Below are 26,587 nucleotides of genomic sequence, written 5' to 3'. Positions count from 1 at the left end.
ATCTATCCATCCATCTATCTATCTATCTATCCATCTATCTAGCTAGCTATGTGGTCTGTCTTTGACCTGTTGTCATGGCTTTACTCTGCACTTTACCATGATCATTTTCTCAGGTTTAGCTAATGTGTGTGTGTGTGTGTGTGTGTGTGTGTGTGTGTGTGTTTGATATATGTTTGTATTGGTTTAGGTGCACATGTGTGTAGGTATCTACCCATACATATCTGTGTTTGTGGAGGCCCAAGATCAGTGTCTGGTATCTCCCACTATCCTTCTTAACTTACGTTGTGAGCCAGGATCCCTCACTGAACTTGTAGCTTGTCAGTCAGTAGGCTAGCTGGCCAGTGACCTCAAGAGATGCCCCTGCCTTTGCCTCCTCAGCTCTGGGAACACAGGTGTGTTGGCAACTCCTAACTGTGAATCCAGACCAGGATCTTCATGCTCACGTGGTGGGAACTTTACTGACTGAGGTACCCTTCCACTCCCCATTAATAAATGTTCACATTGATGACGTGGGGATGGATGGTGCTTCCACTGAAGTAGGTAAGTGGCCAGGACTTCCTTCTGGTGCCATAATGCTCCTTGTTGTGGTTGATCCTTATTGTCCTGAAATGTTAACATTGTTCAGTGCTTGTCTAATATTGCTGATAAGTAATTTGGATGTAATTTCTACCATTATATTACATGATTGGCAACTTAATATATGTGAAAGAATTAAGCCAACCAAGCAGGTCGGCAGGCTAGGCTATTTGAGGAATTTTATAAGGATTCTCATTTTCCCTGGGGACACACTCCTTATGCTATAGAAACAGAAAATCCATCACCTAGAGTCCTTTCTAAATTATCATGAATACTAGAGGGACGGTCACTATTCTAATACTTAATTATGACTACTAGTTACTATGTACCAATCACTGGGAAAATACTCCTTTAAGTGAATGGTCTCATTAACAGACACTTCCTTATGAAATGTGTTTTAGAGATCAGCCCATTGAGAACTAAATATATTAAAGAATTTGTTGAGTTATTAGCTCGTAAGAAGGAGAGATCGAGACCCATCCTTTGTATGTAGACTCGTGCTTGGTGGCTATGCCTCAGCATTTTTTTGTAGGCATTCCCTGTCTAACTATTTTCATTCTCAAGAAATGAATCTTTCTCCAAGAACACCATCCCTTTTTGGGCCCCTTCTCATGGTCACCTTCTGGGAATGACGTTGTACATTGTTTTGCATACCTGCCTCTTACTCTGGCTATTGTATATAAAAAGGTTCAGAGTTGGCATATATGATTTGAGATGGAGTTATTTCCGTCACCTTCCACAGTTTCAGAGTATTTCTTTGTCTTCCTGCTCATCATCTGTATATTCTACAGAAGAGAAGTTTCATGAAGGCAGGGACTTAGTCTTTCTAGTCTTGGGCTGTGTGTGTGTGTGTATGTGCACGCGCGCGCACCTTTGTGTACAGAAGCCAGAGTTGTAATGCACAGTGTCTTTTTCTGTATCATTTCCCACCTTATTTTTTGAGACAGTCTCTCAGAGATTCAGAAATACTGGATGGCCAGGGAGACCCAGGGCCTCTTTAGCATTATAGCACAGTATTGCTTTTATGTGTTTATATTAGTTTTGGGGATCCAACTCAGGTGTTCCTTGCATGCCAGCACTTCACCAGAAGAGACATGTGCCAACCTTGACCTAGTCCTTATCCGTGCCTATGTCTTCAACATCTCCACACCAGGAACTCTATAGAGTAAACACTAGAATAATCATGCTCCTTGTGAAATGATAGCCTGTTGTGGTTTGGGGATTCAAAGATAGGAAAGCATGGGTTTGATAAAGTGGAAGTTGGCATCCCCAGCAGTCTGTCTGGGTCCTCGCTGTTCATATACAAGCTAGTCTTAGTGATTGCAGTGGTTGTAGTCAATAAGGCAAGAAGAGGCCTGCCTCATGGCAAGGTAAAAGTATGGGAGGCAGGTTCCCAAGCCATATCAGTTGAAAGGTACTTTCTCATATTGTGGTAGAACTGGCTATCATCGTATGTGAAACATTGTCTAGCTTCTGCTTTTGACTGGTTATATGCCTTGCCAAATACCCATACAGCTAGAACTTAGTATGTATAAAGTTAGTATGTATAAAGGACTGTCTGCGGTATTTAAGGTGATTAATTTTCTATGAAAATCAGGAGAGAAAGGGAGTCCTTACCATATGGATCTGTTGTGAAGATCTTCTGTTAGAAGTAACACAGTCCCAGTCCCAGTACAGGGGGAGGGGCAAGCAGGATGGAGTGAGACTTAAAGTAAAAGCAGGCTCATCAGAATTCACCTAGGGGTTTGGGGGGACTGTAAAGCTCTGTTGGCAGGATATAGTCTGTTTTACTTTCAGTGTTGTTGCAGGGGAGAAAAAAAAATAGCTAAGGTAGATAGGGTTTATTTTATTTTATTTTATTTTATTTTATTTTTTTTCCGAGACAGAGTTTCTCTATATAGCCCTGGCTGTCCTGGAACTCACTCTGTAGATCAGGCTGGCCTTGAACTCAGAAATCTACCTGCCTCTGCCTCCCAAGTGCTGCTGGGATTAAAGGCGTGTGCCTCCGCTGCCCGACTGATAGGGTTAATTTTAGTTCACCCTTCCAGGGCACAGGGAAGTCACCATGGTGGGGTTTGAGATAGCTGGCTATGTCACTCTTGGTTAAGAGGTGAGAGTATGTGCTTGCTTGGGCACAGTTTTATTTCTCTGCTTTTACACAGTTCAGGGCCATCTGCCCAGAGAATGATGCCATGCTCACCAGTCTCGATAATTCCATATCAACTAACATAATGAAGATAACCCACCACAGCATACTCATGGGTCACAGGCCAACCCAAGGCAGACGCCTCATATTGAAACCCTCTAGGTGATTCTAGGTCATTTCAAGTTGACCTTTAGAGTCAACCATCATGTGGATGTTTTTCCTCCTTAATTTGAGGGAGATGGATGCAAGTCTTTCAGTATGCTAGTGATGTCCTAAGGTTGCTGTTCACAAATGGGAGAGTAGAATGATAAAATGTAGGAAGAATCCAGAGTGGATGAGCTTTGGGTAGACTGTGCGTAGAGCCCATCTTCATAACAACTTTTGTGATGGAGGAAATCAGAAGCAAGAGGTCACAGAGGCTATAAGGTCAAGTATGTTTGATCCAGGCGAGATTTCCAGCAATTGAGAGTGGTAGCACATAGTCTTTGCAATTTTATGCCTGTGCCTGTATGAAATTGGGCCATTCAGTGTTTCACCATGGATGGGGAGGGACCCATGTGACCCACCGCTTCCTGAGGAGCTGTCAGAAATTATTTTTTGCTAGCATAGGGGAGGTGATGTTTTCCTCAGTGGCATAGGCACTGTTAAGTTGCCTATGCTCTGGTAGATAGGTACACTGAATCATGAAAGCAATTCAGTAAGTTACACGCACGCACACACACATACACACACACACACACATGCCCACACACATGTTTATACACACACACATGCATGCACACACATGTTTACACACATTTGCACACAAACATGTTTACACACGTATGCACACATGCATGTACACATGTCTACACACATTTGCACACACATGGTCACACACGTTTGCACACACATGCACACGCGCATGTACACACGGCAGATAGGGGACTTGTTGGGAAGGAGAAAAGGTTCAGTGGGAGAGGGAGAAATTGAGACTGGGGAAGAGGGGAGAAAATAACCACAATGAATTATATATGTGTGTAAAACTGTCAAAGAATAAACAAACAAAAGGCTGACTTGCATAGCATTTTGTTAGGTAAGTCCTTCTGTATTGGCCCTACTGGGCTGTCTTGTTTTGGAGGATAACAGGCAATTTCTGTATTTTCAGCAAAAATTTTTGAATCACCAAAGGTGTACTGAATTTTATTCAGGGATAGTTAAGGTTACCTATAGATATTTATAATTCATATGAAGTTATAATCTACTATTCAACAATTCGCACACACCTTGTTTGATTGATGTAGTTGAACTTCAGCAGTTGAGAAAAAAATGAGAGAGAGACTTTCAGAGAGGCTACATGATATGTTCACGGTCATGGGGCCAAAGACTAAGGAAGCCTAGACTTAAATCCATTCCTTTTTTTATTAATTCATTGAGAATTTCACATGTCCATAGAATATATGTTGATTATATTCACTTCTCATTCCTAGCCTTAACTCTCCTAGAATCCATCCCTTATTCTTTCAAAATCTCTCAACTTCATTTCCTTAAAAAAATAATAGCCCACAGAGTCAACCTTGTGCCACCTGTATACGATGAGTATAGGGACATGGTAGCATGGTGAAGTTACCACCAACCAAGGGACACTCCCAGTTTTTTTTTTTTTAAGTTGGTGAAAATTGGAACTTAATACATGGGATTGGTCTTTTATTAAGCAAAATTCTTACTAATTGTAGAATAAGCAAAATCAGTGCAGTTCCTAAGAGTGTTAAAAAGCAGCTAGTCTTCTAAAAATAGTCATCTACTGTGACGACATCACCCTCAGTCACCAACACTGTCTTCCTAAAAATAAAAGAATGGCGCTTATAATGCTCAAAAAAATTAAATGAAATTTTAAAAGATTTATTTTAATTTTAAAATTATATGTCTTTATGTCTGAATGAGAGTCTTTGCATGTGAGTACGGTTGCCCACGGAGGCCAGAAGAGAGTATCAGATCCCATGGAGTTGAAGTTACATGTGGTTGTAAGCCACCCTGTATGGGTGTTAGGAATCGATTCTCCTATCCTCTACAAAAGCAATTAGGTGCTCTGGACCACTGAGCCGTCTCTCCAGCTCCTTACATGACATTCTGACAATTAAATATTGGCAATAATGTGCAAGTTTTGTGTTTTCCTTGCTGGGCATTAGGCTCAGTAATTCCTGGTTATGGAGTATGGTTTTGTGAGTTTGAGCTCATGGGATTTACAGACATCGCCTGAGTGTATAAAAATAGAACGCATCTGGCAGATGGAAAGAAGACAGGTATGGAACACATGTGGCATGACACAGACCATCTGCTTTTGGCTACAGTCTGCTGATTTAACATGCTAGTCCATTCCCTGACTCTGGAAGCAGAACCTATAAAAAAAAAAAAAATACAAGCATCTCCAAAAAGATGGCTCCGTGTGCCACTAAGAGAAGTCTTGTGTGCCGAGAAGTCTGGTTTTAGACTCACTTTTTGGGTTTTGGGTACTTTTTGGCCCTAGTTTCTTGGTAGGAGAGTTGCAAACTGAAAAGTCTAAACACTGCGTGCTTAATAACAAAGCCTGTGTTCACTTTTTGCAGTGGCCGTGGAGACAGACGGGGGATTCTTATAAATTGCAAAGGAAAATACATCACTCACCCATGGAGGGGAAGAGACAGCTGGATAGAAGGGACTTTGGTAAAAGACTCTCTCTGGACAGTAGTCTTGTGGTAAGTGCTAAATATTCACTGACCACTCTATGTGCTTTGGCTTCAGATCCATTATTTTCTGACTGTTCCTTCCTGAATGCTCGGCTCCTAAAACCCTGATTCCGTATACCCCCATTAAGCAACATCCCTTGGGGTTTAGGCTCATTTATTTTTTTACAAACTCAAAAGCCAGAAAATTATTGGAATGTTTGTATAGTGTCTTAATAGATAAATGTCTTAATCTGTCAACATTACGTATAATTACCTTAATTCTGGCTGAAATAAACATTAGCCTATACAGAAATGGTCCTGTGCCTTGCGTCCATTTGTGTAGGAGGCCAGGCTCATGTGTAGTTGCTCCACCATCCAGTTCACTATGGAGCTAACCTGAACAAAACGTCAGTCCCACTTCAAGTGTCGAAGAGCCAAGAGTGCTTCTTGGCTGTATATTTGTTCTCTTCTACGTAACATTTCTTTCTGGGAGTTTTTACTTCAGTTCTTTTTTTTTAAATGTTATGTAGCATGTGTGCATACCATGTGGATGTGTGTGTGTGAATGTATAAATGCGTGAGCAGATCAGAGAACTGCTTTCAGAAGGCCACGTTCATCTTCTACCTAATCAAAGAGGCGAAATCTCTCTGGTTTCTGCTGCTGTGCTGTGCACTCGAGGGTAGCTGGCCTTAGAACTTCCCACCGACCCGCCTGCCTTCAAATCGCACCTGGCCATAGAAGTCTGGGAATTTCAAATGAACACTACTCTATCTAGATTATTTTGTGAGCACCAGGGGTCAATTCAGGTTTTTGTTTGTTTTTGTTTGTTTGTTTGTTTTTACCAACCGAAGCATATTGCTGGCCCCACTGGACACCATTCTCAACAGCCTGCTTGGGGTGATCTTTGAGTCTGAGCATCCAGTTAACCCAGAGAGACAGCTTCAATTGCAGTGCTTGGAAACCTGGCTTCTTTTCCACGGCCTCTGGACTAACATACGTAAATCACCTTTTCTGTTCCGTGATACGTGTGAACACAGCAAGACATTAGATGAAGCACGATTTGGTCATTAGTGAAACATTAGCCTAAACAGAAATGGGCCTGTGCCTCTGGTCCCTCTTTTGGTCCCCTTTCTTTTGTGTGAGTTACAGGGGTGTGCTGTACTCTTAGCAACTGGGCTGGAGGCTGGTTCGTAGAGCATGACTGACTCAACATTGGTTGAGGGTTAAGGTCATGAGTCCCTGAGTTCTATTCCAGGCACCCATGTGAGAAAGCCAGGTGTGGTGGCAGTGCCGGGAAGTGGAGATGGGTGACCTCTGAGGCTCTTTGGACAGCTGGCCTCGCTGATTTAGTCAGGTCAGGCTTGGGAGTGACTCTAATCAAGGTGGGCAGTGGAGCTTGAGGACTAACACTGAGATGGCCTGCCAATCCACACTTACACACACTTACACACATGCACACTAGTGGCCCATTCTCCCACCCCACACAATTACTGAGTTGCTTCATTAGTTGTGCCTCCCGATCTCTGCTTTGAGTCCAGTTTTTTTGTTTGTTTGTTTTGTTTTTGTTTTTCTAATCTACAGTTTTGTTATTTTTTTCTGCGATCATAGCCATTTCCCTTTTGTCTTAGTCAGAGTTTCTATTCCTGCACAAACATCGTGACCAAGAAGCAAGTTGGGGAGGAAAGGGTTTATTGAGCTTACTTCCACATTGCTGTTGATCACCAGAGGAAATCAGGACTGGAACTCGAGCAGATCAGGAAGCAGGAGCTGATGCAGAGGCCATGGAGAGTTGCTCCTTACTGGCTTGCTTCTCTTGGTTTGCTCAGCCTGCTCTGTTATAGAACCCAAGACTTCCAGCCCAGGGATGGCATCACCTACAAGGGGCCCTACCCACTTGATCACTAATTGAGAAAATGCCCCACAGGTGGATCTCATGGAGGCACTTCCCCAACTGAAGCTCTCTTCTCTGTGATAACTCCAGCCTGTGTCAAATTGACACACAAAAACAGCCAGTACACCATTAAAGCAGCTGTTCTTAACCTTCCTACTGCTGTGGCCGTCTAATACAGTTCTTCATGTTGTAGTGAACCCTAACCATAAAATTATTTTCATTGCTATTCCATAACTGTCATTTTGCTACTGTCATAAATCATAATGTAAATTTTTTTGGAGATAGAAGTTTGCCAGAGGGGTAGAGACTCCTGTGTTGAAAACCATCTCCTTAAAACTTTTCATGAGTGGGGTTGTGAGTCCTGAGAAGAGATAATGTGTTTTCATGTCATCTTCTTCTTGTGACTCAGAAACCGGCTGTGGACTCAGCACTGACCAGCGTGCTTTTGGAGGCTAAGTACCTGGGTGACATTTTAAGTGACAGCTATTCTGAATGCCCTACATCATGTGCTATCTGCGCAGAGAGTGTGTGAATGAGATGTGCTTTCTCATGTTTCAATTCCCTTTCCAACTTCTGGGAAAACCGGTAATGAAGGGGTAATTTCTCAGCCTCTTTTGCAGAAGAAAATCTTCATGAATGTTGACATGCCAAGATTCGGGTCTGACTTGGGCTTAGGCAGAGACAGCAGCAGCCATATGGCATGATGGGAACAGTTCAAAAAAGTTCTTGTAATCCAGAAATAGCATCCTGGTTGGTTGGTCTCCAGAGCTGCCTATTTCTGCCTCCAGTCTCAACTAATATGCAAGTATCCAATAAAGGCAAACGTGCTAAGCTATCATCTTTCAAGACTTCATAGTTTCAGTCCTTAGTAAAACACCTTGGATCAATTCAGAATGTGAGGAGTAGAATTTTACAGAGGCTGTTGGTAAGTAGGGTGTATGTAGTTATTTATTTTATGTGTGTGTGCACATGTTTACATGCCATGGCATGTATGGGGAGGCAAGGGAGAATTTTCTGGAATCAGTCCTTTGTTTATCTCATATGAGTATTGAGGATCACACTCAATGTCATCAGGCTTGGTGGCAGGTACCTTCACCCCCTGCGCCACCATGTTGGCACCCACCCTGTTTTTTGAGACAGGGTCTCTTATTGACGTGGAAGTTTCCAAACAGACTAGACTGGTGGGCCAGCAAGCCATAGACATCCACCTGTCTTTGCATCTCCACCTCTGGGATTACAAGCATGTACTCCCAGATACAAGAGTTCTGGTGATTCAACTCTGCTCCTCCTGCTTGCCCACCCGGCCGTTTACCACATGTGCTGTCTTGCTGGTTCCCTTCTGTTTTTTTTGATAGAAGGCCTCTTGCTGGCCTGGAATCTACTAAGTAGGTTACACTGGCTGGCCAGCAAGTCCAAAGGACCTGGCAGTTTCTCTCACCCCCAGCACAGGAATCACAAGCTTGCTCTGGCAAGCCTGGTGGATTGTTTTGTTCATTTTGTTTTTGTTTTTGTTTCTCCCTGTGTGGATTCTGGCAATAGAACTCTTGCTTGCAAGTCAAAGACATTACCAACCGAGCTGCCGTCTCTCTAGCCTTGTAAAACTTTTGAGTCACAGTCCCGGCAAAGGTACTTGATTTTCTTGGGGTGTTTGTTTGGTTGGTTGGTTGGTTTGGGTTTTTTTGAGACAGGGTTTCTCTGTGTAGCCCTGGCTGTCCTGGAACTCACTCTGTAGACCAGGCTGGCCTCGAACTCAGAAATCCACCTGCCTCTGCCTCCCAAGTGCTAGGATTAAAGGCGCGCCACCACTGCCCAGCAGTACTTGCTTTTCTTAATGTGAACCAGAAGGATAACACCAGGCAGAGAGCACAGGTCTCCACCTCTTATTTCCAGTTCCTTATCTTTCATTAAACATTAGCCCAGGAAGAGATGCCCTATGCGGAAACTGATGGAAAAGAAACATGGCATCTTTACGTCTTGAAACTCCAGTGCAATAACCATCATGACCAGAATTTCTGAAAGTCAGGAGACCCAGAGGTGATTTTCTCATTCAGATTTGGCAGGAAGAAATCCTTCCTCAAGAACCCTAAGAATAAGGTACTGTTAACTTTAGTACCTTTTATTTCACTTAATCAAACTGTGAAGTGTTAAGTTAGAAACTATGGCTCTCTTGCGATGGCTCTTAAATAGTTTCAATGAAGAAACACTATAGATAAAGAAAAACAAAGAAGAAAGACTATTTATGTCTCTTAGTGACTATTTTGAGGACTAGGTAGGCATAGAGGGGTTTTAAAGTGTTTGTGTTTGTGTGTGTGTGTGTGTACTTACAAGAGCACATGTACAGGTCAGAGGATAACCTCTGGTATTGACTGGTCTTCACTTGCTGCTTCTTTTGAGGCAGGCTGTCTTGTTCCACGTTAAGTACATCAGGCCTTGAAAATGTCGTACTGAGCTCACTGCCCTCCATCGGTGCAGCTTGCCTGGGTGCTGGGGATGGAAGTCAGAATACAGAGGACTGAGAGAGTGCACTCAGCATCACTCGGTGCTAGAAGTCTTGAAGGGTCTAGAGCAGAACCCAAGAAGGACAGAGCACCTGTTGTGTACTATAACACCAGTTCTGAGGCCAGTGAGTGGAGGCTAGGAGTTCCAAGCAACAGACACAGGCATGTCAGCACTGGGGGCTGCTGGTGCCCAACACCAAAGCTCCTTTAGCTGGCAGCCCTGGGTGTGTGGTTGGCAAATCACACACTGAGGTTAGACCACAATGGTTTCTTTCCTTTAGTCCTACTAGCTGAGATTTATTGACCTTTCATACATGCCAGATGATCTACTCAGATCTTTATATAGAAATAGTTGGCTAATACAACAACCCTTTAAAGTAAGAATTGTAACTCTCCCTGCTTTGCAAATGAGAATTCTGCAGCTTTGTGCATGACTTAGCTCCCCCCGAAGGCCATAGGACTTGGGAGTGTCGGGGCTGAAACTTCATCTTTGGGTCTGGCTTTGCGTGTCTTGAAGCTCTGAAGTAGAAACTTCTGTGACAGCCACAGGGAGTCTACCTCCACTGCTTCCATGCCTGTTCTGACAGAACTAGAAACTTCCATGGCTACTACTACACCTTACCATACCTGTGCCCAGTGATGAGGGAGGCAGGCTCCCTCAAGAACACAATTGACCAGGAGTGATGTTGGGAAGGAGGGGTTCATAAGGACTAGGGAACATGAGTACTGAAAGGTGGAGCTAGGCCTGTCTTCTGAGTTATTATTATTATTATTATTATTATTATTATTATTATTATTATTTATTACTATTATTATTTTCTTTAAACCATCTCCTGTTTTAGAAGAGTATGCATGCATTTACGTGAGGGATTATTGAATAGAGAGAAGTAGCTGGGGACTGATGGGACACATCCAGCTTGTAGGTAGATGTCCTTCCTGGCAGGATACAGCCCTTTGATAGCCTGACCATCCTGTCTGAGTGCTAAGCAGACTTTTAGTTGGACTGCTGATGGATGGAGGTAGCTGAGGCCCCGAAGAATCGTCTCACTCTCCAGAAGAATTGCTATTGTTTAGCTCACTGCTAGCAATTGGTGCCTGGCACCCAGGAGGGTCTTCCTTCATCTGGTTTAGGCATTCTCTGAGAGAGACTTCTCCTCCCTCCTCTCAGCCAACTGACATAACAACCACACCTTCAAAGGATTCCATGAAAATGCCCTCTTATTTATTTTCTATTGGTTATTTTCTTTATTTTACATTTCAAATGTTATCCCCTTTCTCCATGTTCCTCCCTCCCGGAAACACCCTATCACATCCTCCCTTCCCCTGCTTCTATGAGGGTGTTCCTCCACCTACCCATCCACTCTTACCTCCCTACCCTCTATTCCTCTATACTCGGGCATCTATTGGGCCTTCATAGGACCAAGGATCTCTCTTCCAATTCATGCATAACAAGGCCATTCTCTGCTACATATGCAGCTGGAGCCATGTGTACTCTTTGGTTGATGGCTTAGTCCCTGGGAGCTCTGGGGGCGGGGGTTGGTTGGTTGATATTGTTGTTGTTCTTATGGAGTTGCAAAACCCTTCAAACTCCTTCAGTCCTTTCTCAAACTCTTCTATTAGGGAACCCCCTGCTCAGACCAATGGTTGGCTCCGAAAAGACAAATGGTCTTATGCAGGCCAGGCTAGCCTCAAATGTGCTGTCTAGTTAGCTTTACCCATTGACTTGAAATAACCTAGAGTCAGAGAGAAGGGAGTCTCATTTGAAGGGTGACCATCTCATGTTGACTTGTGGGCATGTTTGTTGGAGATTTTCTTGATTATTAACTGATATAAGAGGACCCAGCCCACTGTGGGTTGCACCATTCCCTTGGCTTTGTAAGAAAGATAGCTTAGCGTAAGCCCAAGTAAGCTACCTAGTAAGAAGCATTCTTTCATGTGTGAGTTCCTACCATGACTTCTTTCAGTGATAGGCTGTAGACTGTAAGTTGACATAAACTTTCCCTTCCCCAAAATTGCCTTTGGTGAGCGTGTTCTATCACAGCAGCAGAATGAAACTAGAACACTTGTTATGCAGCCCAGGATAACCTTGAATTTCTGAACCTCCGGCTCCCATCTCCTAAGTGGTTTCAGATGTGTGACTGGTTTAAGTACAATGTACAGATGGATGGAGTCTAGGGTTTGTTATGCTAGGAAGATACTCTAGCAGTTTATCAACTTGTCGAGCTCAAGAAAGTGCCCTTCTTGATGGGATCTTATTCACCTGATTTAACTGATAGCCACAGGGACCAGTTCTCAAACCTTGATGGTCTTGACATTGTAGGCCCAGAAATTCTTTGTGGTATGTGTGCCCTGTGCATTGTGGGGTGTTTAGTAGAACACCAAGCTTTTACTCATTGAGTACTGTACCATCTCTTCCAGTTAAAGCTACCAAGTCAGCCTCCAGACATGACCTGCTCTCTGGGAGCTGATCGCCCCTAATGGAGCTAAAGTATAACTTCTGTGTCTTAGAGGACACAGGCCATGTCTTATCCATGTTTGTGAACTGACACATGGGCCTTGCTTAGCGTGATAAATGTGGGTGTGAGCTTGTTCATGAGTAGCTGTCTTTCCAAGAGCTCCAGAAACATTAGCAGGGGACCCCGGGTATGGAGAGATACTACTTTGGTGATGGTTGGAGAAGGAAGGTGATGTACTACTTCTTATTCTCATGCAAGGATGACTCTACTGTGTGTTCTCTGTGTGTGTGTGTGTCTCTGTCTCTGTCTCTGTCTCTCTCTGTGTGTGTGTGTGTGTGTGTGTGTATGTGTGTATGTGTAGAGGCCAGTGGACAGTCAAAGAGTCATCTCTTAGGTGTCATTTCTTTTGATTTTTTGAGACAAAGTCACTTATTGGCTTGGAGCTCACCAAGTAGGTTCAGCTGGCTTCCAGTGATTCAGAAGTCTTTGAAATGACTGGAACATTTTATACTAATCTGTATTTGTGCATTTTTAGGCAGGAGGAATCCATACGGTATCATAAAATTCTCAAGGGCATATCTGACCCAAGAATGGTATGGCAGTTTGACTGCTTAGTGTTTCCCATAGCATCTGCCCATGGCCCACTTTCCTTCTAGGGACACAGAGAAGATGCTCTGTATTCGCTGAGCTCTGTCATCAGTTGTATTTAGCTAGAGTAGTGAGCACTGCTTGTCAATGTCTGATGTCTTTTTGTGCATCCTTGCGATATCTGAGATCAGTAAATCAAAATAGCAACTAGACATGTTTTGAAAGCATGTTGCAGATGCTCTGCTATTGATGGGATGGGGAATTTTCCTGCTTCCTTGACAGGAATAAGGACCAATGGGTGGAGATACTTGCTTGGCGTGCTCGCTGTCTCCTTATGGCACTAAGATCTGCTTGTCATCTTCCTATCTTTCAGTAACTAGCATGATCAGAGCCTCTGAGTTTCCATGGCAACGGAGTTTCCAGCATTCTCCTCCTAGGGCAGCCTCGTCATTTTCATGGCGGTCTGTCCAGTTCTTTGTCCATAACAACAGGTAGCATGTTGATCAATCTCTCTGGGCATAGGTCCTTACACCCATCAGGCTCTGGGACATTCCTTCCTGCATGCCGGCTTCCAGCATGTTCTTCCCACCTGTTTGTTTTGAAAGTGTTCTTCTGAGGCCTGTTTTCAGCATGTCCCCCCTACGTTCTCATTGTCAAGGTTTCCCTCCCCTGGCGTTGTTTGCTGATGCTCTTCTGTTTGGCAGCTGCGAGGCTCTGTTCTCGTGTGCCTTTTCTTCAGTTTTCCATTCGTCTTCATAGGAATTGAGAACTGAGCACCTGGTGGGTGAAGCTCCTTGGCAGGAGGACCAAGAAATGCGAAGCAGGGTTCCTGCTGGTTTCGAACCTTTATCAGTCTAGTAATTCACTGGTCACAGTCCTAGAAGGATGCGCACAGCAGGGAAAACAACAACAGCCTGCATGCAGCTCAGAAGAAAGCCTAGTTGGTGAAGTGCTCACCACACAAGGACAGGGGCCTCGGTGTACTCTGCAGGGTATAAAAGGACCAGGCCCAGTGGCATGGATGTGGAATTCCTCACCTCGCAGGCTAGTGGCAGGCAGATTCCTGGGACTCATGGACAGCCAGTCTATCCTTATCACTGAGTTCCAGGCCAGGGAGAGACTCTGTCTCAAAAGTGAGGTGAACAGTGTCCTGAGGAGTGATGCTTGAGATTGACAAATGGCCTGTACGGCCTCCCTGCTTTCTCAGGAGTTAGATAGATGTCACCACCCTTCTGCTTTTATTGATAGAAAGTTCTTACCCCAAAGAGAAGGACTTTTATATTTCACTTTAGAGCCAGTGGCCTAAATTTCAGGTTTGGTGTTTCTGTTTTCCCTGTAGCAAAGGTTTGTTGGGAAAGCCACAGAGCCTTAAAAGCCAGCCTCTGATGTGCTTGGTTTATACTTCTGAAGTGTCTGAGACCATAGGCAAGCTCTATGGAATCCTGAATCGTGGTCTCCCCCTTCCTTCAGCTGTTTTATGCTAACTTCCCTTCCTATACTGTCATGTATTACCCTATAATATTTGTTAAACACCCGCCGGGGTCACAGGTTGCACTGCTTTGGCATAGCTTAGTCAGTAACCAGGACCTTTCTGCCAGTGTTGCCCATAGCCCTTATCTCCAACCTCATTTCAATTAATATTTCGAGAGCCTGTCTAGGAGCATTGTATTTGAACATTCCACATAATGCCAGATGCACAGATTGGAGACTTGTTTCTGTGGACCACTTTTACAGTTCTCTGCTAACCAAGGGTCTCATTGGTCTGGGCTGTGGCTTCTACAGAAGCCCCAACAGAGGTTTCTCCTGGTTCCTTTACATTCCAGGTCATTCCAGATGTTTCCTCCTCATAAACTCGCATTCCTTAATGAGGCTTAATGGATCGTAATTGTCCATTTCCAAAGGTGCCTCTGAGGTTCTCTTGCCTTCTGTCTTTCAGCACCTCTTCGGTCCTTGGTTTTAAGTGGCTGTCTTCAGCCTGGTGGATTTCCTAATACAGTTAATTCACAGACTGCTTTGTGCACATGGCTGTGTTGAGGGAAATAAAATCATCTGGTCTGGTGAATTCTGGGATCCATCTGTCAGAGCTGGCACTGCAAGAAGCTTCGGGGCTGTTGGCTTTTGGTGAGGGAGGCTTTTGTCAGAGGCCTGGCATCTCTGGAGATAGAATAGCTCCAAGGCCTGTCGGTGTCCCAGTGTGAGGAGGCCAGTTCTGAGACGGAATTCCTGCGGGCATCGACATGGTGCCCTGGGATGAAGTTACCGCTCTCCTTCTTTTTCCGTGTGTGGTATCCCAGTGGCCCTGTGAGCATGGGAGGCAGCAATGCAGTCAGGGAAGGGCTATGCGAGGATCTTCCCGGCCAGAGAGAGTGGACTCTTGAGCCTGTTTGGTGAAGTCAACAAGGAGGAAAGGGAAGCAGAAATGGAGGAGAAGAAAGGAGAAGAGAGGGAGGGAGGACGTGAAGAGGAAAGGGATGATAAGTGAAGGAGAATGGGGAAAGAGAGGGAAGGAAGTGAGATAGTTTTCATGCTGGTAGAAGGATCTGAAGAAGTATGCCCCGTCTGAAGGTCAGTATTGTTGTTTCTTTCAGTTGGGAGGTCAGGTAACAGAGGGGGAGGGGACAACAGGGAGGGACCATTGCCAGTGGGGTCTCCAGCAGCAGCAGCAGGTCAGACTGTCCACACTCTAGAGTTCCTTAGAGTGGCTGCCACTGCTGAGACCATTTGGAAGTCAGAGGGACAGGGGCGAGTGCAAGGAGGGGACATGTGAAAGGCAGGTTCACTCAGATGGGCTGAGAGAGGGAACCTGTGCTGAGACGAAAACCAAGCATAGACAAGTTTAAGTGTGTGTGTGTGAGAGAGGGGGGGGGGGAAGGGAGGGGAAGGGGAGGAAGAGGGAGAGAAGGAGGGAGAGGGAGAGGGAAAATATGAATGTGTGCTCATATCCAGTTAGCTGTGGGAACAATGGAGCAGCCTTGAATATCTTTCTCCGTGGCAGTGGCTCTCCACTTTGGATACAGGGTCTCTCACTCTTCCCTGAAACTTGCCAGTTTAGCATTTTGCCTGCTGAGCCACCTCCAATCAGGTGACCAGAGGGGGGTAACAGGTGGCAGTCAGGCATGTGACAAGATATGACCCTATCCCCATAGTTTTTTGAGACATGGTCTCATTATTCACCACCGACTTTCCTAGAATTGACTATGTGTTCCAGGATGCTTGAGAACAGAGGTTTGCTTACCAATACGTAAGTGCTGGCATTAAAGGCTACCTCTCCTTCCTGAGAGGGTTACAAGGGAAGGCAGGCGTCACCACACTCAACAGTCCATTGATACAGCGTTCAAAGTGGACTCCTGCGTGTGGTTTTTCAGCTTGGCACCTTGGACTCTTGGTCAGAACTCCGGTCCTATGCTCCTGTGATATGCTGTTTATCCTACAGGGTGCCTGATGAAGATGCCTGGTGCAGAGCTGTGTGCCCATGTATGGCACTGGCTATATAAACGGGTGGCCCAATAGACTGGTCACTTCATTAGAATTCTAAATTCTTGGGCTAGAGAGATGGCAAGCATGGTTAAAGCAGCTGTCAAGTGAGCTTAGATCCCCCACTATCCTCGTAAGAGGCCAGGTGTGATGATGGCAGATGTTTGTAATCTCTGTGATAATGGAGCTGTGGAGACAGGCTGATCCCCAGGGCTCACCAGCACACTCAGCGAGTCCTAGAGTGGTTAGAAACCCTGTCTGCACAAAGGTTGATGGTACCTGAGGAGCGATGACCTAAGCCGTCCACTGGCTTCCACGTGCATCTGCACACATATGCTTATAAACGCTATGTGCACATTCACACACACACACACACACACACACACACACACACACACACACACACACACGAACACAGTCACGCTCACAATTATACATAAGAAAGCTAATAAACATCTTGTACAGATATGCTTGGCTGGAGAACCCACCTCCACTAGATATACATGCCACTGCCTGTATGAGCTTGGCCATCTCACCTGCCTTCTCTGGGCCTGCGCACTCACATGTATAAGCAGACAGTGTCGTCTCTCCCTCCACAGGCAAGTAGACCAACCAGAGACAGATAGTCACTCCCGGCATAGGCAGCATTGCACCCTCTCAGGCCCTCTTTTGTAGTGTCAACCCAAGAGGGCAGCTCACTCTGTCTGCATATAGAGGGGAATTTCAGACGACAAGTGTCCTCCTCTTGTTTTTTAAAGCATACATATATGGTCTGTAAGAAACAAGTCAGCATAACCAGAAAGGCTCTCAGCCAGAAATGCCCCCTCCAGTTCCTTGCTCCAGGTTATCTCTTGCCAAGCCCAGAATTCCTTTCTTCTTACTCCAGTTGCTCAGGAGTTCTCTATTAATGACTAGGCCAGACCTTTTAATATGGAACATTGTATTTTTTTTTTTTTTGGAACATTTGGGCTTCTGCCTTCACAGCTGAATTCTGGCCAGTGACTATTTATAACAGGTAATTTTATTCCAGAGCCTTCCAAAAGTGCCCAGGCCCATGCACAATGACGCGCTGTGCCCTGGGTCCTGCTGGGTTTTTCTTCCCCAGGCCCCTGCTGAATCAGACTGGGCCGTGAAGCCCCTCTTTGTTTGCCTTCTGTCTTCGGTTGCTCTGAGCTCTGCCAACTTGGAGCAGTGGGAGATAGATGGATTTCGGGGGGTGGGTGGGGGAAGGAACTGGAGAATGTTTCCCATCTAACGACCTCTCCCTTATTGGGGGAGGAGTGGAGGACAACGTGGAGGGGTCTAAGTGGAAAAAGTTTTCCACTACATAAAGAGAAAGAGGAAGCGGGGTTTCGGTGGCATTTTGCCAGGCTCCAGGAATTCGCCAACCCTGGGAATTGGCCCCTGGCCAGCCCCCTCAGCCGCTGCTGACTTGGGAAAACGGGCTCTCTGGTGGCTGCCAAAAATGTAGACAATGGCCTTTTGGATAGCTCAGCTTTTGAAAGTTTGGCTTTTGTTTTATTATCACCAAAGGTAACATTTATTGGGCACCTATGTATGCAGGCCAAAAGATAAAATGCATGATCGGGAGTCCCTGTAACCTAACCAGGCCGAAGAGCCAGGGTCCTGGTTAATACAGAAAGCCTGCATCCGACTAGGATCTAATCCTCTATTGGGGCATGCTGCTACTTTAGATGTGAATGCTAAGCCACCCAGAATCCTAGAATTAAAGTTCGTTTTAAGTGTTAAGCTGAGCTGTAAATGAAGTTAGTTTACTCCAGTGTCATTTGGTTGAGAAAAATCTTTGTTGTAGACCAGGTGTGTTCTGACTGAAGGGAAGGAAAGACGTCAGGCTCAGAGCTTGGCTTAGGACAGAGTAGCCCTGATCTACATTGGACACTATTGTCAGGAAGGGAAAGAAAGTAGCAAGTTGCACACATGTACATGTATGTGTGGGCTCGCGTGTGTGTGGCCACACACACACACACACACACACACACCCCTTTTAATATGTGGTTTGAGGAGTGGTGGTGATGGTGTTACTATTTTTCAAGATTTATTTTATTTTTGTGATTTATGTGGACTTTTTTTTGTCTGTGTTAGCGTATGTGTTACTATGTTGTACTATGTGTGCGCTGGTACCCATGGAAGCCAGGTGTCAAAACCCCAGGGGCTGGGGTTCCAGACAATTGTGAGCCGTCCAAAGTGGGTGCTCAGAACCAAACTTGAGTCCCCTTAGAAGAGCTGTGACTACTTTTAACCACTGAGCCATCTCTCCAACACTAACTGGTGTTCTAACAATGACTGATTTTATTCTGTAAGTAGTCTATCAAAATGGCTCACTAGGTAAACGGCTTGTCACATTAACATGAGGGTCTGAGTTTAGTCCCTCCGAACACCCTTAAAACAGCCCAGCCCCAGCACTGGGGAGAGAGGCAGCAGGGCTTCGGGACTTGCTGGCCAGCCAGTTTTCCCAAGTCCATACAGTCCAGGTTCATTGAGAGACACTGAGAAAATAAGATGGGGCTAAGTGGGTTAAGGAGATTGCCCCGCAAGTCTTGTCCACCTGAAATCCATCCCAGGAACTCACGGAGAGGTAAGTGGAGAGAATCAACTTCACTCAACTTCACAAAGTTGTGCCCTGACCTGTAAATGCATACCATAGCGCACGTGTCCCTCCTATAGCATTCACACACATACAGTATTAATAATAAATAAAATTAAACATAAGGTGGAGAGCTAGTAAGGATGACACTGTATACCCAGCCTCTGGTCTCCACATCTATGCATGGCACATGTGCACACACACAATAAAAGGACACACACACACACACACACACACACACACACAATGCAAGTGTGTGGCTTTTCCTGTTAGGAGAACGACTACTAATAGTATTATACTGAGATGAGGTACTGTGCTTGGACATTGGTTGCCTTCGCTCAGTTATCACGACAAGGTTATAGCATAGCATCCTCATTACACCAGTGGAGAAGCTGAGGCTGGATGATTAAGTAACGTGTCCCAGATCACGTGACTCCTAACAGCAAGGTCTGTCTTCCTGCACAGCGTGTGTTGCTTGTGTCTGTGATACGCACATCTCTATTGTGTACTTTCCAAGTGAAGAGAGTTTTCTTGGCTTCCCTTTGTTGCCATGGTGACGCGTGAGCGACTGCTGGGATACCACTGGGCCTGGTACCATAGCATCAATGGTCATTTTACAGTGGCTTCTCTCAAAGCAGGTAGAGGCTTTTCAGCTTGGAGCAGCCCATAGATGCAGAGTCTGTTCTCCCTTGGGGAAGCTGTGCCTTGCACTGTGGTGAGATTCTGTGGGGGGAGTCTCTGTAAAGGGGATGAGCAGGGGATTAGTCAGAGAGCTCCTCTGAGAATGCCTCAGGAAGAGGTGCAGGGCTTCCCCTTTGCTATCAAGCCCTCCCCCAATACCTCCTCTCGAGAAAGTCCAATTTGTGTGAATCCAGTTATAAAAGACACAGCAACAGTTGCTCTTCTCTCTCTCTCTCTCTCTTTCTCTCTCTCTTTCTCTCTCTCTCTCTCTCTGGATTCTCCACCTAACAAAAGGCTCAGGGAAGATTTTTTTTTTAAATAGCTCTTAATGCATTTTCAATTGGACTTAATTCTCAAAGATCCAATTTGCAGTCATAGTTTCCCATGGAGCTAACCCCCAGCATCAGACCCTCTTTTTTTTTCCTCTGATGGAAAACAGATCGCAAATGGTATTTTGGGTTTAAGCACTTTCCCTAGGAACCCTGAAGAGCCTGGAGAGCCTGTCATTGTGCAGAGAGGAAGGTTTTACTAAGAGAGAGGAGACAAAGCCAGGCTTCCAGGCCTCAGTCCTCCCGTGGAGGTGCCTTCCTGCATTGACAACTACAAGTGGACTGGTGGACAGATCAAGATGGGAGTGGCCTGTGCTCAGTCCAGCGCTGCTGTGTTTTATCGCTTCCCTGTGTGTCTGTAAAGAAGGTTGCTGAGTACAGAGGTCTAGAAAGCTTTTCACTTATAGCACATTTTATCTGTTAAATGCTTATTCATTTAATAAGCTATTTTGATGCCTGTGTGTGTTGTGGTCCTAGGTGTGTTGGCATGCTTACACATGTCTGTGCGTGCATATAGAGGCCAAAGGCCAGGTTCTGCAGTCATCATCTCAAATGCCATTTTATTTTATTTATTGGTGCTCCATGTGGTAGTGCGGGTGTGGCATACATACATGTTTATGTGGTTGTATGGACATGCCCATGCGTGTGTGTGTGCCTATGTGTGGAGGCCAGAGCAAGACATCAGTTGTGTTCTTCAATTGCTTTTCATGTCATTTTTGAGACAGACTCTCAATGAGCCCAGAGCTCATCAATTCAGCTAAGCTGATAAGTACTAGGGATCCTCCTGTCTCTGCCTTCCAGCTTTGGGCTTACATACATACACGCTCAACGTTTTGATGTGGGTGCTGGGGATGCAAGCTCAGGTCCTCCTACTCGTGCATTAAGCACTTTACTGATTGAGTTTTCACCTCTGTCCCTGCAAAAGATTGAGTTTTGAAACAGACAGCTGTGCTGGTTTTTTTTCTTGAAATTTCTATGATGTTTCCTTCCGAGTTTTGGTAGTTTCTGCAGGAAGCTATCCGGTGGATGTCAGAGGGGACAGAGTATGGGCTGTGAATGCCGAGCTTGGGGGTTTGTCCTCACTTTGTCCTCGTATGGATATCCATCAGGCAATAGGGATGTACGATAGCAAGCAAGAAGAAATGGGTGGCTGAGCGACTCTTGGAATAGAGGATAACTCTCTAGGGGTAAGCAGTGACTCTGGATCAAAAGAGAACAACAGAGAGAAACAGGAAGGAGTAAGTGGGACAGAGGAGAAAAATAAAGGAATAAGTGTATCAACAGCACACACTCTGCACACACACACAGACACACGTACACGCACTCTATATGTACATACATAGTCATACACACAGCCACACGCATAGACATACACACATACATAGACACACAGACACACACAGAGAGACACACACATCCTACACACACTCACTCATATACACACACACCCTGACACAGATTCATACCTAGCACACACAAGGAACAGAGGGCTACATCTATATTAAATGGACCCAGTGCCCTCTCTGTTCTCCAAGCCCCTCAGATTTCAGCTGGTACTTCCTTGGTGAGAAAAGGGCCCTGATTCAGTGGAAAGAAGCAGGAGACCATGCTTGTGGTAGACCACACCCGTGCACCAGGTATGAAAGCTGGATGATTCTGATCCTTCTTGGAAAGGTGGGCATTGACCCAGATGGAGGTATATGCAAAGATACCAAGCCCAACCTTCATAGACAGCAGAGATTCTGGGGAAACCCAAGGCTAGATACCGAGGCGGCAGGCATTTAATTCTCTCACTCCCATTGAGGGAGATGAATAAACACTCAAAAAAAAAAAAAAAACTAGATAAGAGTCTGGGAATGTAGCACAGCTGTTGTGTCTGCATAGCATGCACAAAGCCCTGGGTTCCATGCCAAGACTGCAAAACCAGGTGTGTGGGCACACCTGCAGTCCAGCAAGCCCACTGTAGGAACCTGCTGTCCAGGATGTCAGGTAATAGGGCTGTGGAGAACCAGAAGTTCAAGGCTATCCTCTGCTACAGGGAAAGTTTGGAGACCAGCCTGGGCTACATGAGACCTGCTATCAAAAACCATACCACCCCTACACATGCATGTTCCTGGGAGAAGTAGAAAATAATAAGATGCCATGTGGCACTATTTTTTTTTTAAACTAATTATCAGAGAGGATTCATGTAAATTGAATAGAACTTTGAGGCTTCTCATATAAATGAAATCCACCATGAGAAGTTACAAATTTATCCTTTAGAAAAGTTAATAGCTTAGCCATTGTTAATATTAACTACCTAGATATTAACATAGGGGCTGATCAAATTGAGAAACACACACACACACACACCTAATTAGCATTAAATATGTAGGTAAACATAACAGTTTTGGTTACATGACTAAAAATGTACAAGCTTTCAGTTAATGTTCTATAAATGAAAAAAATCTTGATTACTAAAGTTAAATTTTCTATAATCTAAGTTAAAAAAAAATTGTCCAGATCACCTAAGTTCTGATATTCTGTAAGTTTAATCTTCTTGTTATGTGACATTTCATGGGGACATGACATATGTCTATTCAGTCCACCTAGGGAACCAGCCACAAAGTAACAATACCACTGACATCCAGTTTGGTGGGCCATTGAGTTCATTGTTGCTCCGTATAGGAATATGGGTGAAGGATTCGTTACAGGAGCACAGAATACTCTAAGGCATCTGTGTCACAGAAAGCTCTTCCAACAAAGGTAATGAGTGACGCATGGAAGCTACAATGCTAGTGCTCTCTGCAGGGTTTCCAGGCAGCTCCACATATGGAAGAGTCTCCCCTCTTCAGCTGACCTAACTCATCGCACAGCCTTGGGGAAATGGTATTCTGGTACTTCTGGTAAGTTTTAGGAACTTCCTGAGTCTTGTGTGTTGTTAATTTCCTGATCTTAATGAACCTGTGTTTAGAACTCTCCGAGTCTGAAGGCCCTCTCTTCAGGATGAAATGTGTGTAATTCAAGAGAATTTGCTACATAACACTTTAAAATGAAATTATTGACTGTATCTCAGCTGCTGATCTTTCTAAGACGGACTCAATTAAGTTTCCCTAAGTGTCACTCTTTGAGTCAGGTAGATTTATTGTAGTCATTGGCTTAGGAGTCTGCTTAACTTACTTAAATCATGAGCTTCAATTGAACAAATACTTGTACCACATCCCATATGTGTACAGTTCCCCCACATGCCTTAGGAATAAGTAAATTCAGACTTGTCCTGTTTTCCTCCATCCCTCCTTCCTGTCTCATGTCTGTCTTTCTTATTTGGAACCCATGTTGGCCCCATAGCTGAAGATGACTTTGAACTACTAATCTTCCTGTTTCTACATCCCTAGTGCTGGGATTAGAGGTGTGAGCTACCATGCCATCTTTATTCAGTACTGGGGAGAGAGCCCAGGGTTCAGGGCTCTGTGCATGCTAGGCAAGCACTGAGTCACACTCAGCTGAGCTGTAGCTCCACTTCATAGTCCTGGCTATTATGGTTTGTCTTTTGTTTAGGTGACAGAAAGTCATATTCACTCAATATTAATCTCCTTGCCTAACCTTTTGAAAATGTGTTTAAGAGGTCGAATGTAACTATTGCAGTTTATTTTGTGTGTAATTATATGTGTATGTGGTACATCCACAAGGTATGGAGGCCAGAGGAAGACATGTAGTGTCCTGCCATGTCAGTGGCAGCCAATGTATTCAATGTATTGGCAGTCACTTTATTCCTCTGATATATGGGACTAGGCTGGCATCAGCGAGACTCAGTCATTGTCCTGTCTACAATCTCTCCTCTCAACACTGGAGTCCCACTACAGTTGGCTATGCTTGACATTTTCTGTGATTGCTTGGAGATTCTAATTCAGGTCCTCATGGTGTGAGCCAACGCTCTTACCCACCAGTCATCTCCCTGCCTCTTGTGCAGTTTTAATCCTGTAGATGGCTGGGTAGAAAGACTTGCACCTTTCCATTGCAACTGTAGTAACAGTCTCCAGATAAGCTTTTTATATTGTCTTTATCTCATACCTACATTATTAGAAAATTCAATGCCAAGTAAATGTTTGTTCATTTTGGCTGGAGAGATGGCTCAACAGTTAAGAGTACTTGCTGTTTTTCCAGACAACCCTGTTTTAGTTCCTACACCTGTGTTAGATGACGCATGTTGTTAAGTCTGTCTTCAGGTTATCTGATGTGTTCTTCTGGCTTTTATGGGAACATGCACGCACATATGCACACACAATCATTTTAGTGAATCAAAGCCTATTTTTAAATGGTGACTCAGTTCACCAAGCTTGCATCTGTATTTCATCCCCAAAGATAACTCACAATCCTTTGATATGAACTTGTGCAGAAGTCGAAAGCAGAAAGATCAAGCCATCAACCTCTGGTGTCCCCAGTTCATAACCTCAATGTCATCTGATAACTTGGCGGTGAGATCTACAGAGACCTCCTCTCTATCGCAAGTCGAGGCTCCTGGGTTAGAAAGCTGAGTTAGATCTCAGTTTTGTCAGCCAGTCCTTCCTTGATAACCAGAGGTTAGCAACCTGACCCCGGTCTGATTGCTAGATTTTCTAAAAGCTCTGTGTTAATTCCTGGTGCCATAAAACAATTCTCGGTGTAGAAGCAGAGATAATGAACAATCGGAGCCTAGGAGGCAACCATGTACTGAGCTGCTAGCAGGTGTTAGTGGATTGAGCCAGAGTCCAGACTCTCCCAGTTCTGGGGATCTGTAGTGTAGCCATAGGGGAAGGGAAGGCACAAGCTCAAGGTGACTCTGCTTTAACTCTTAAACAGAATGGATTTGTTGTGCTTGCCCGTGCTCTCACCTTCCCCTTCCTCCTGCTCCATCCTTCTTTTCTTCCCCACACTTACCTTTGTTCCCTGCCATTCTTTTCTGAGGCTTCTCCCCTTCCTGGATGGTGGATTTTTGGGCGGTGGGGGGTGGGGTGGGAAATGTGTGTCAAGATGAACATTGAAACAGATAACTAGGAATCAGAAATTCATCGGAAAAGCTACTACCTCCATAATAGTCAGACAGAGATGCAACAGCATGGGGCTCCAAGGAGAGTTCTGGCTCCAGCACCAGGACCTCTGCAGAGAGGAATCAGACAGTGGAAGTCTGTTCCTTTAGCTTTCTGAGAACGGGGAGGGGAGGGGGACTTCACAGCAAGAGCCTGAAGCCTGGCTCTCAGATTTCCTGGGAAGAGTCGGGGAAGAGGGTAGGGAGCAGGATGTCTGTCTGATACGAATCCTTCTTTTGATGTTAACTCACTTCCCAGGTGAGAGATCCTGGTGAGGGCTGTCCATTGGCTAGGGACTCCCAGATAAGGCCTCAATAGAGTTCTTGTCCCTCTCCGGGAGAGGAAGTGGCTGCAGATGTATTGTGGACTGAGCAGAATTTCTTACATGTTCCTTTTAAGTTTTTTTTTCTCCCCATCATCCCTCCATTCCTTCCTCCATCCCTCCCTCCTTTCCTTCTCTCATTCTCCCTGCCCCTCCCTTCCTCCCTTTGTTCCCTGTTTCCCCTCCTGTGTACCCCCATGCCCAACCATTCCTCTCCCTGATGTATCTTTTACCCAGTTGTCTGTAAAACTGGACGCCCCGAGCTTCAGAATGTTGGAAATTGCTTGAAGCCCCTCCCCCAGCTGGCTTATCACTTAGCTGTCCATAGATCTGTTTGTCCTGCCTTCCAAACTGGAATGATCTGAGAATTAGCCCTTAATCTTTAGCTTGGCAGCTATGGCTCTCAGAGGCTAATCTTTTACAAAAGCATATGCTTTTTGTGGACATCATTTTCTCCTCTCCAACAAAAACCTTAATCACCAAAATTTAGCATGAAATTTCAAAGGCAAAACAACAAGATCAGAGGAGTGGAGAATTTTAAAGCCAGAAGGGAGCTTAAAGATCTGAGTAGATGCTAAACAAACGCAGCTCTGGGGGCCGTCTGCTCATCTCAGAATGCCTGCTTGTGTTACCTGGGGTCCTTTCTATCTCTCCAGGAGTACAGATATACAGAGAGCAAATCCCTCTGGTTATTATTCTATTATTTACCAACGACAAAGGCTTGTATCTGAGCATCACAGGCTCTCTTTTGAACTTTCTGTTCATCTTCTTTCTTTACAGTCACAGTTATATTTAAAAACTTGAAACATCCTCAAGAACTAGTGACTATTTGGAGTTCTGAGCAAACTTGTACACTATTCTCTGTGCACGCACATACCAGACAGCAGGAAAAACCTTTCTCTCTTTGTGCGTGCAAGCATATATGTATATATGTGTGTACATGCATGCGTGTATGTATTTTTGTGTGTACCCATGTTTTGGGGAGCACTTTTATGGAGATATTGTATAAGATGACAACATTACCACTCCAAGTTAGAGTTAAATGGAAGGTTTTTATTGTAGGTATGAGGGAGGGAACAGCCAGAAACCTCTGGAAGAGTCCAGAGTTAGAGAGGCCAAGTAGTAGAACATGGCTAGGAGAGAAAAAGGAACTTGGTAGAGTGAGAGAGGGAGACTAAGAAAGTGTGGGCCAAAGAGACCAAGAGAGGGCATGAGAAAGAGAGAGAGAGAGGAAGATGGAGAGGGAGAGGGAGAGGGAGAGGAGGGAGAGGGAGAGGAGGGAGAGGGAGAGG

General features: G+C 44.9%; 1 protein-coding gene across 7 annotated transcripts in view; it reads left to right on the top strand.

Moving 5' to 3' along the window:
- Nckap5 (NCK associated protein 5) overlaps window positions 1–26,587 on the top strand; it is a 903,226-nt gene that overhangs the window by 117,204 nt on the left and 759,435 nt on the right. For 6 of the 7 annotated variants that reach the window (XM_031380937.1, XM_031380939.1, XM_031380935.1 and 3 more), the window contains exon 2: window positions 5,308–5,436. In XM_031380937.1, the coding sequence (XP_031236797.1) occupies window positions 5,368–5,436 (69 nt within the window). In that variant the 5' untranslated portion in view covers window positions 5,308–5,367. Of the gene's footprint in view, window positions 1–354; window positions 541–5,307; window positions 5,437–26,587 lie in introns of those variants that run through there. The other variant, XM_031380940.1, reaches the window with a different exon arrangement.

The sequence above is a fragment of the Mastomys coucha genome, unplaced genomic scaffold (genome assembly GCF_008632895.1).
Source record: "Mastomys coucha isolate ucsf_1 unplaced genomic scaffold, UCSF_Mcou_1 pScaffold1, whole genome shotgun sequence".
Classification (NCBI taxonomy): domain Eukaryota; kingdom Metazoa; phylum Chordata; class Mammalia; order Rodentia; family Muridae; genus Mastomys; species Mastomys coucha.
Note: the sequence above shows the minus strand (reverse complement) of the source record. Positions and strands in the feature narration are given on the sequence as shown.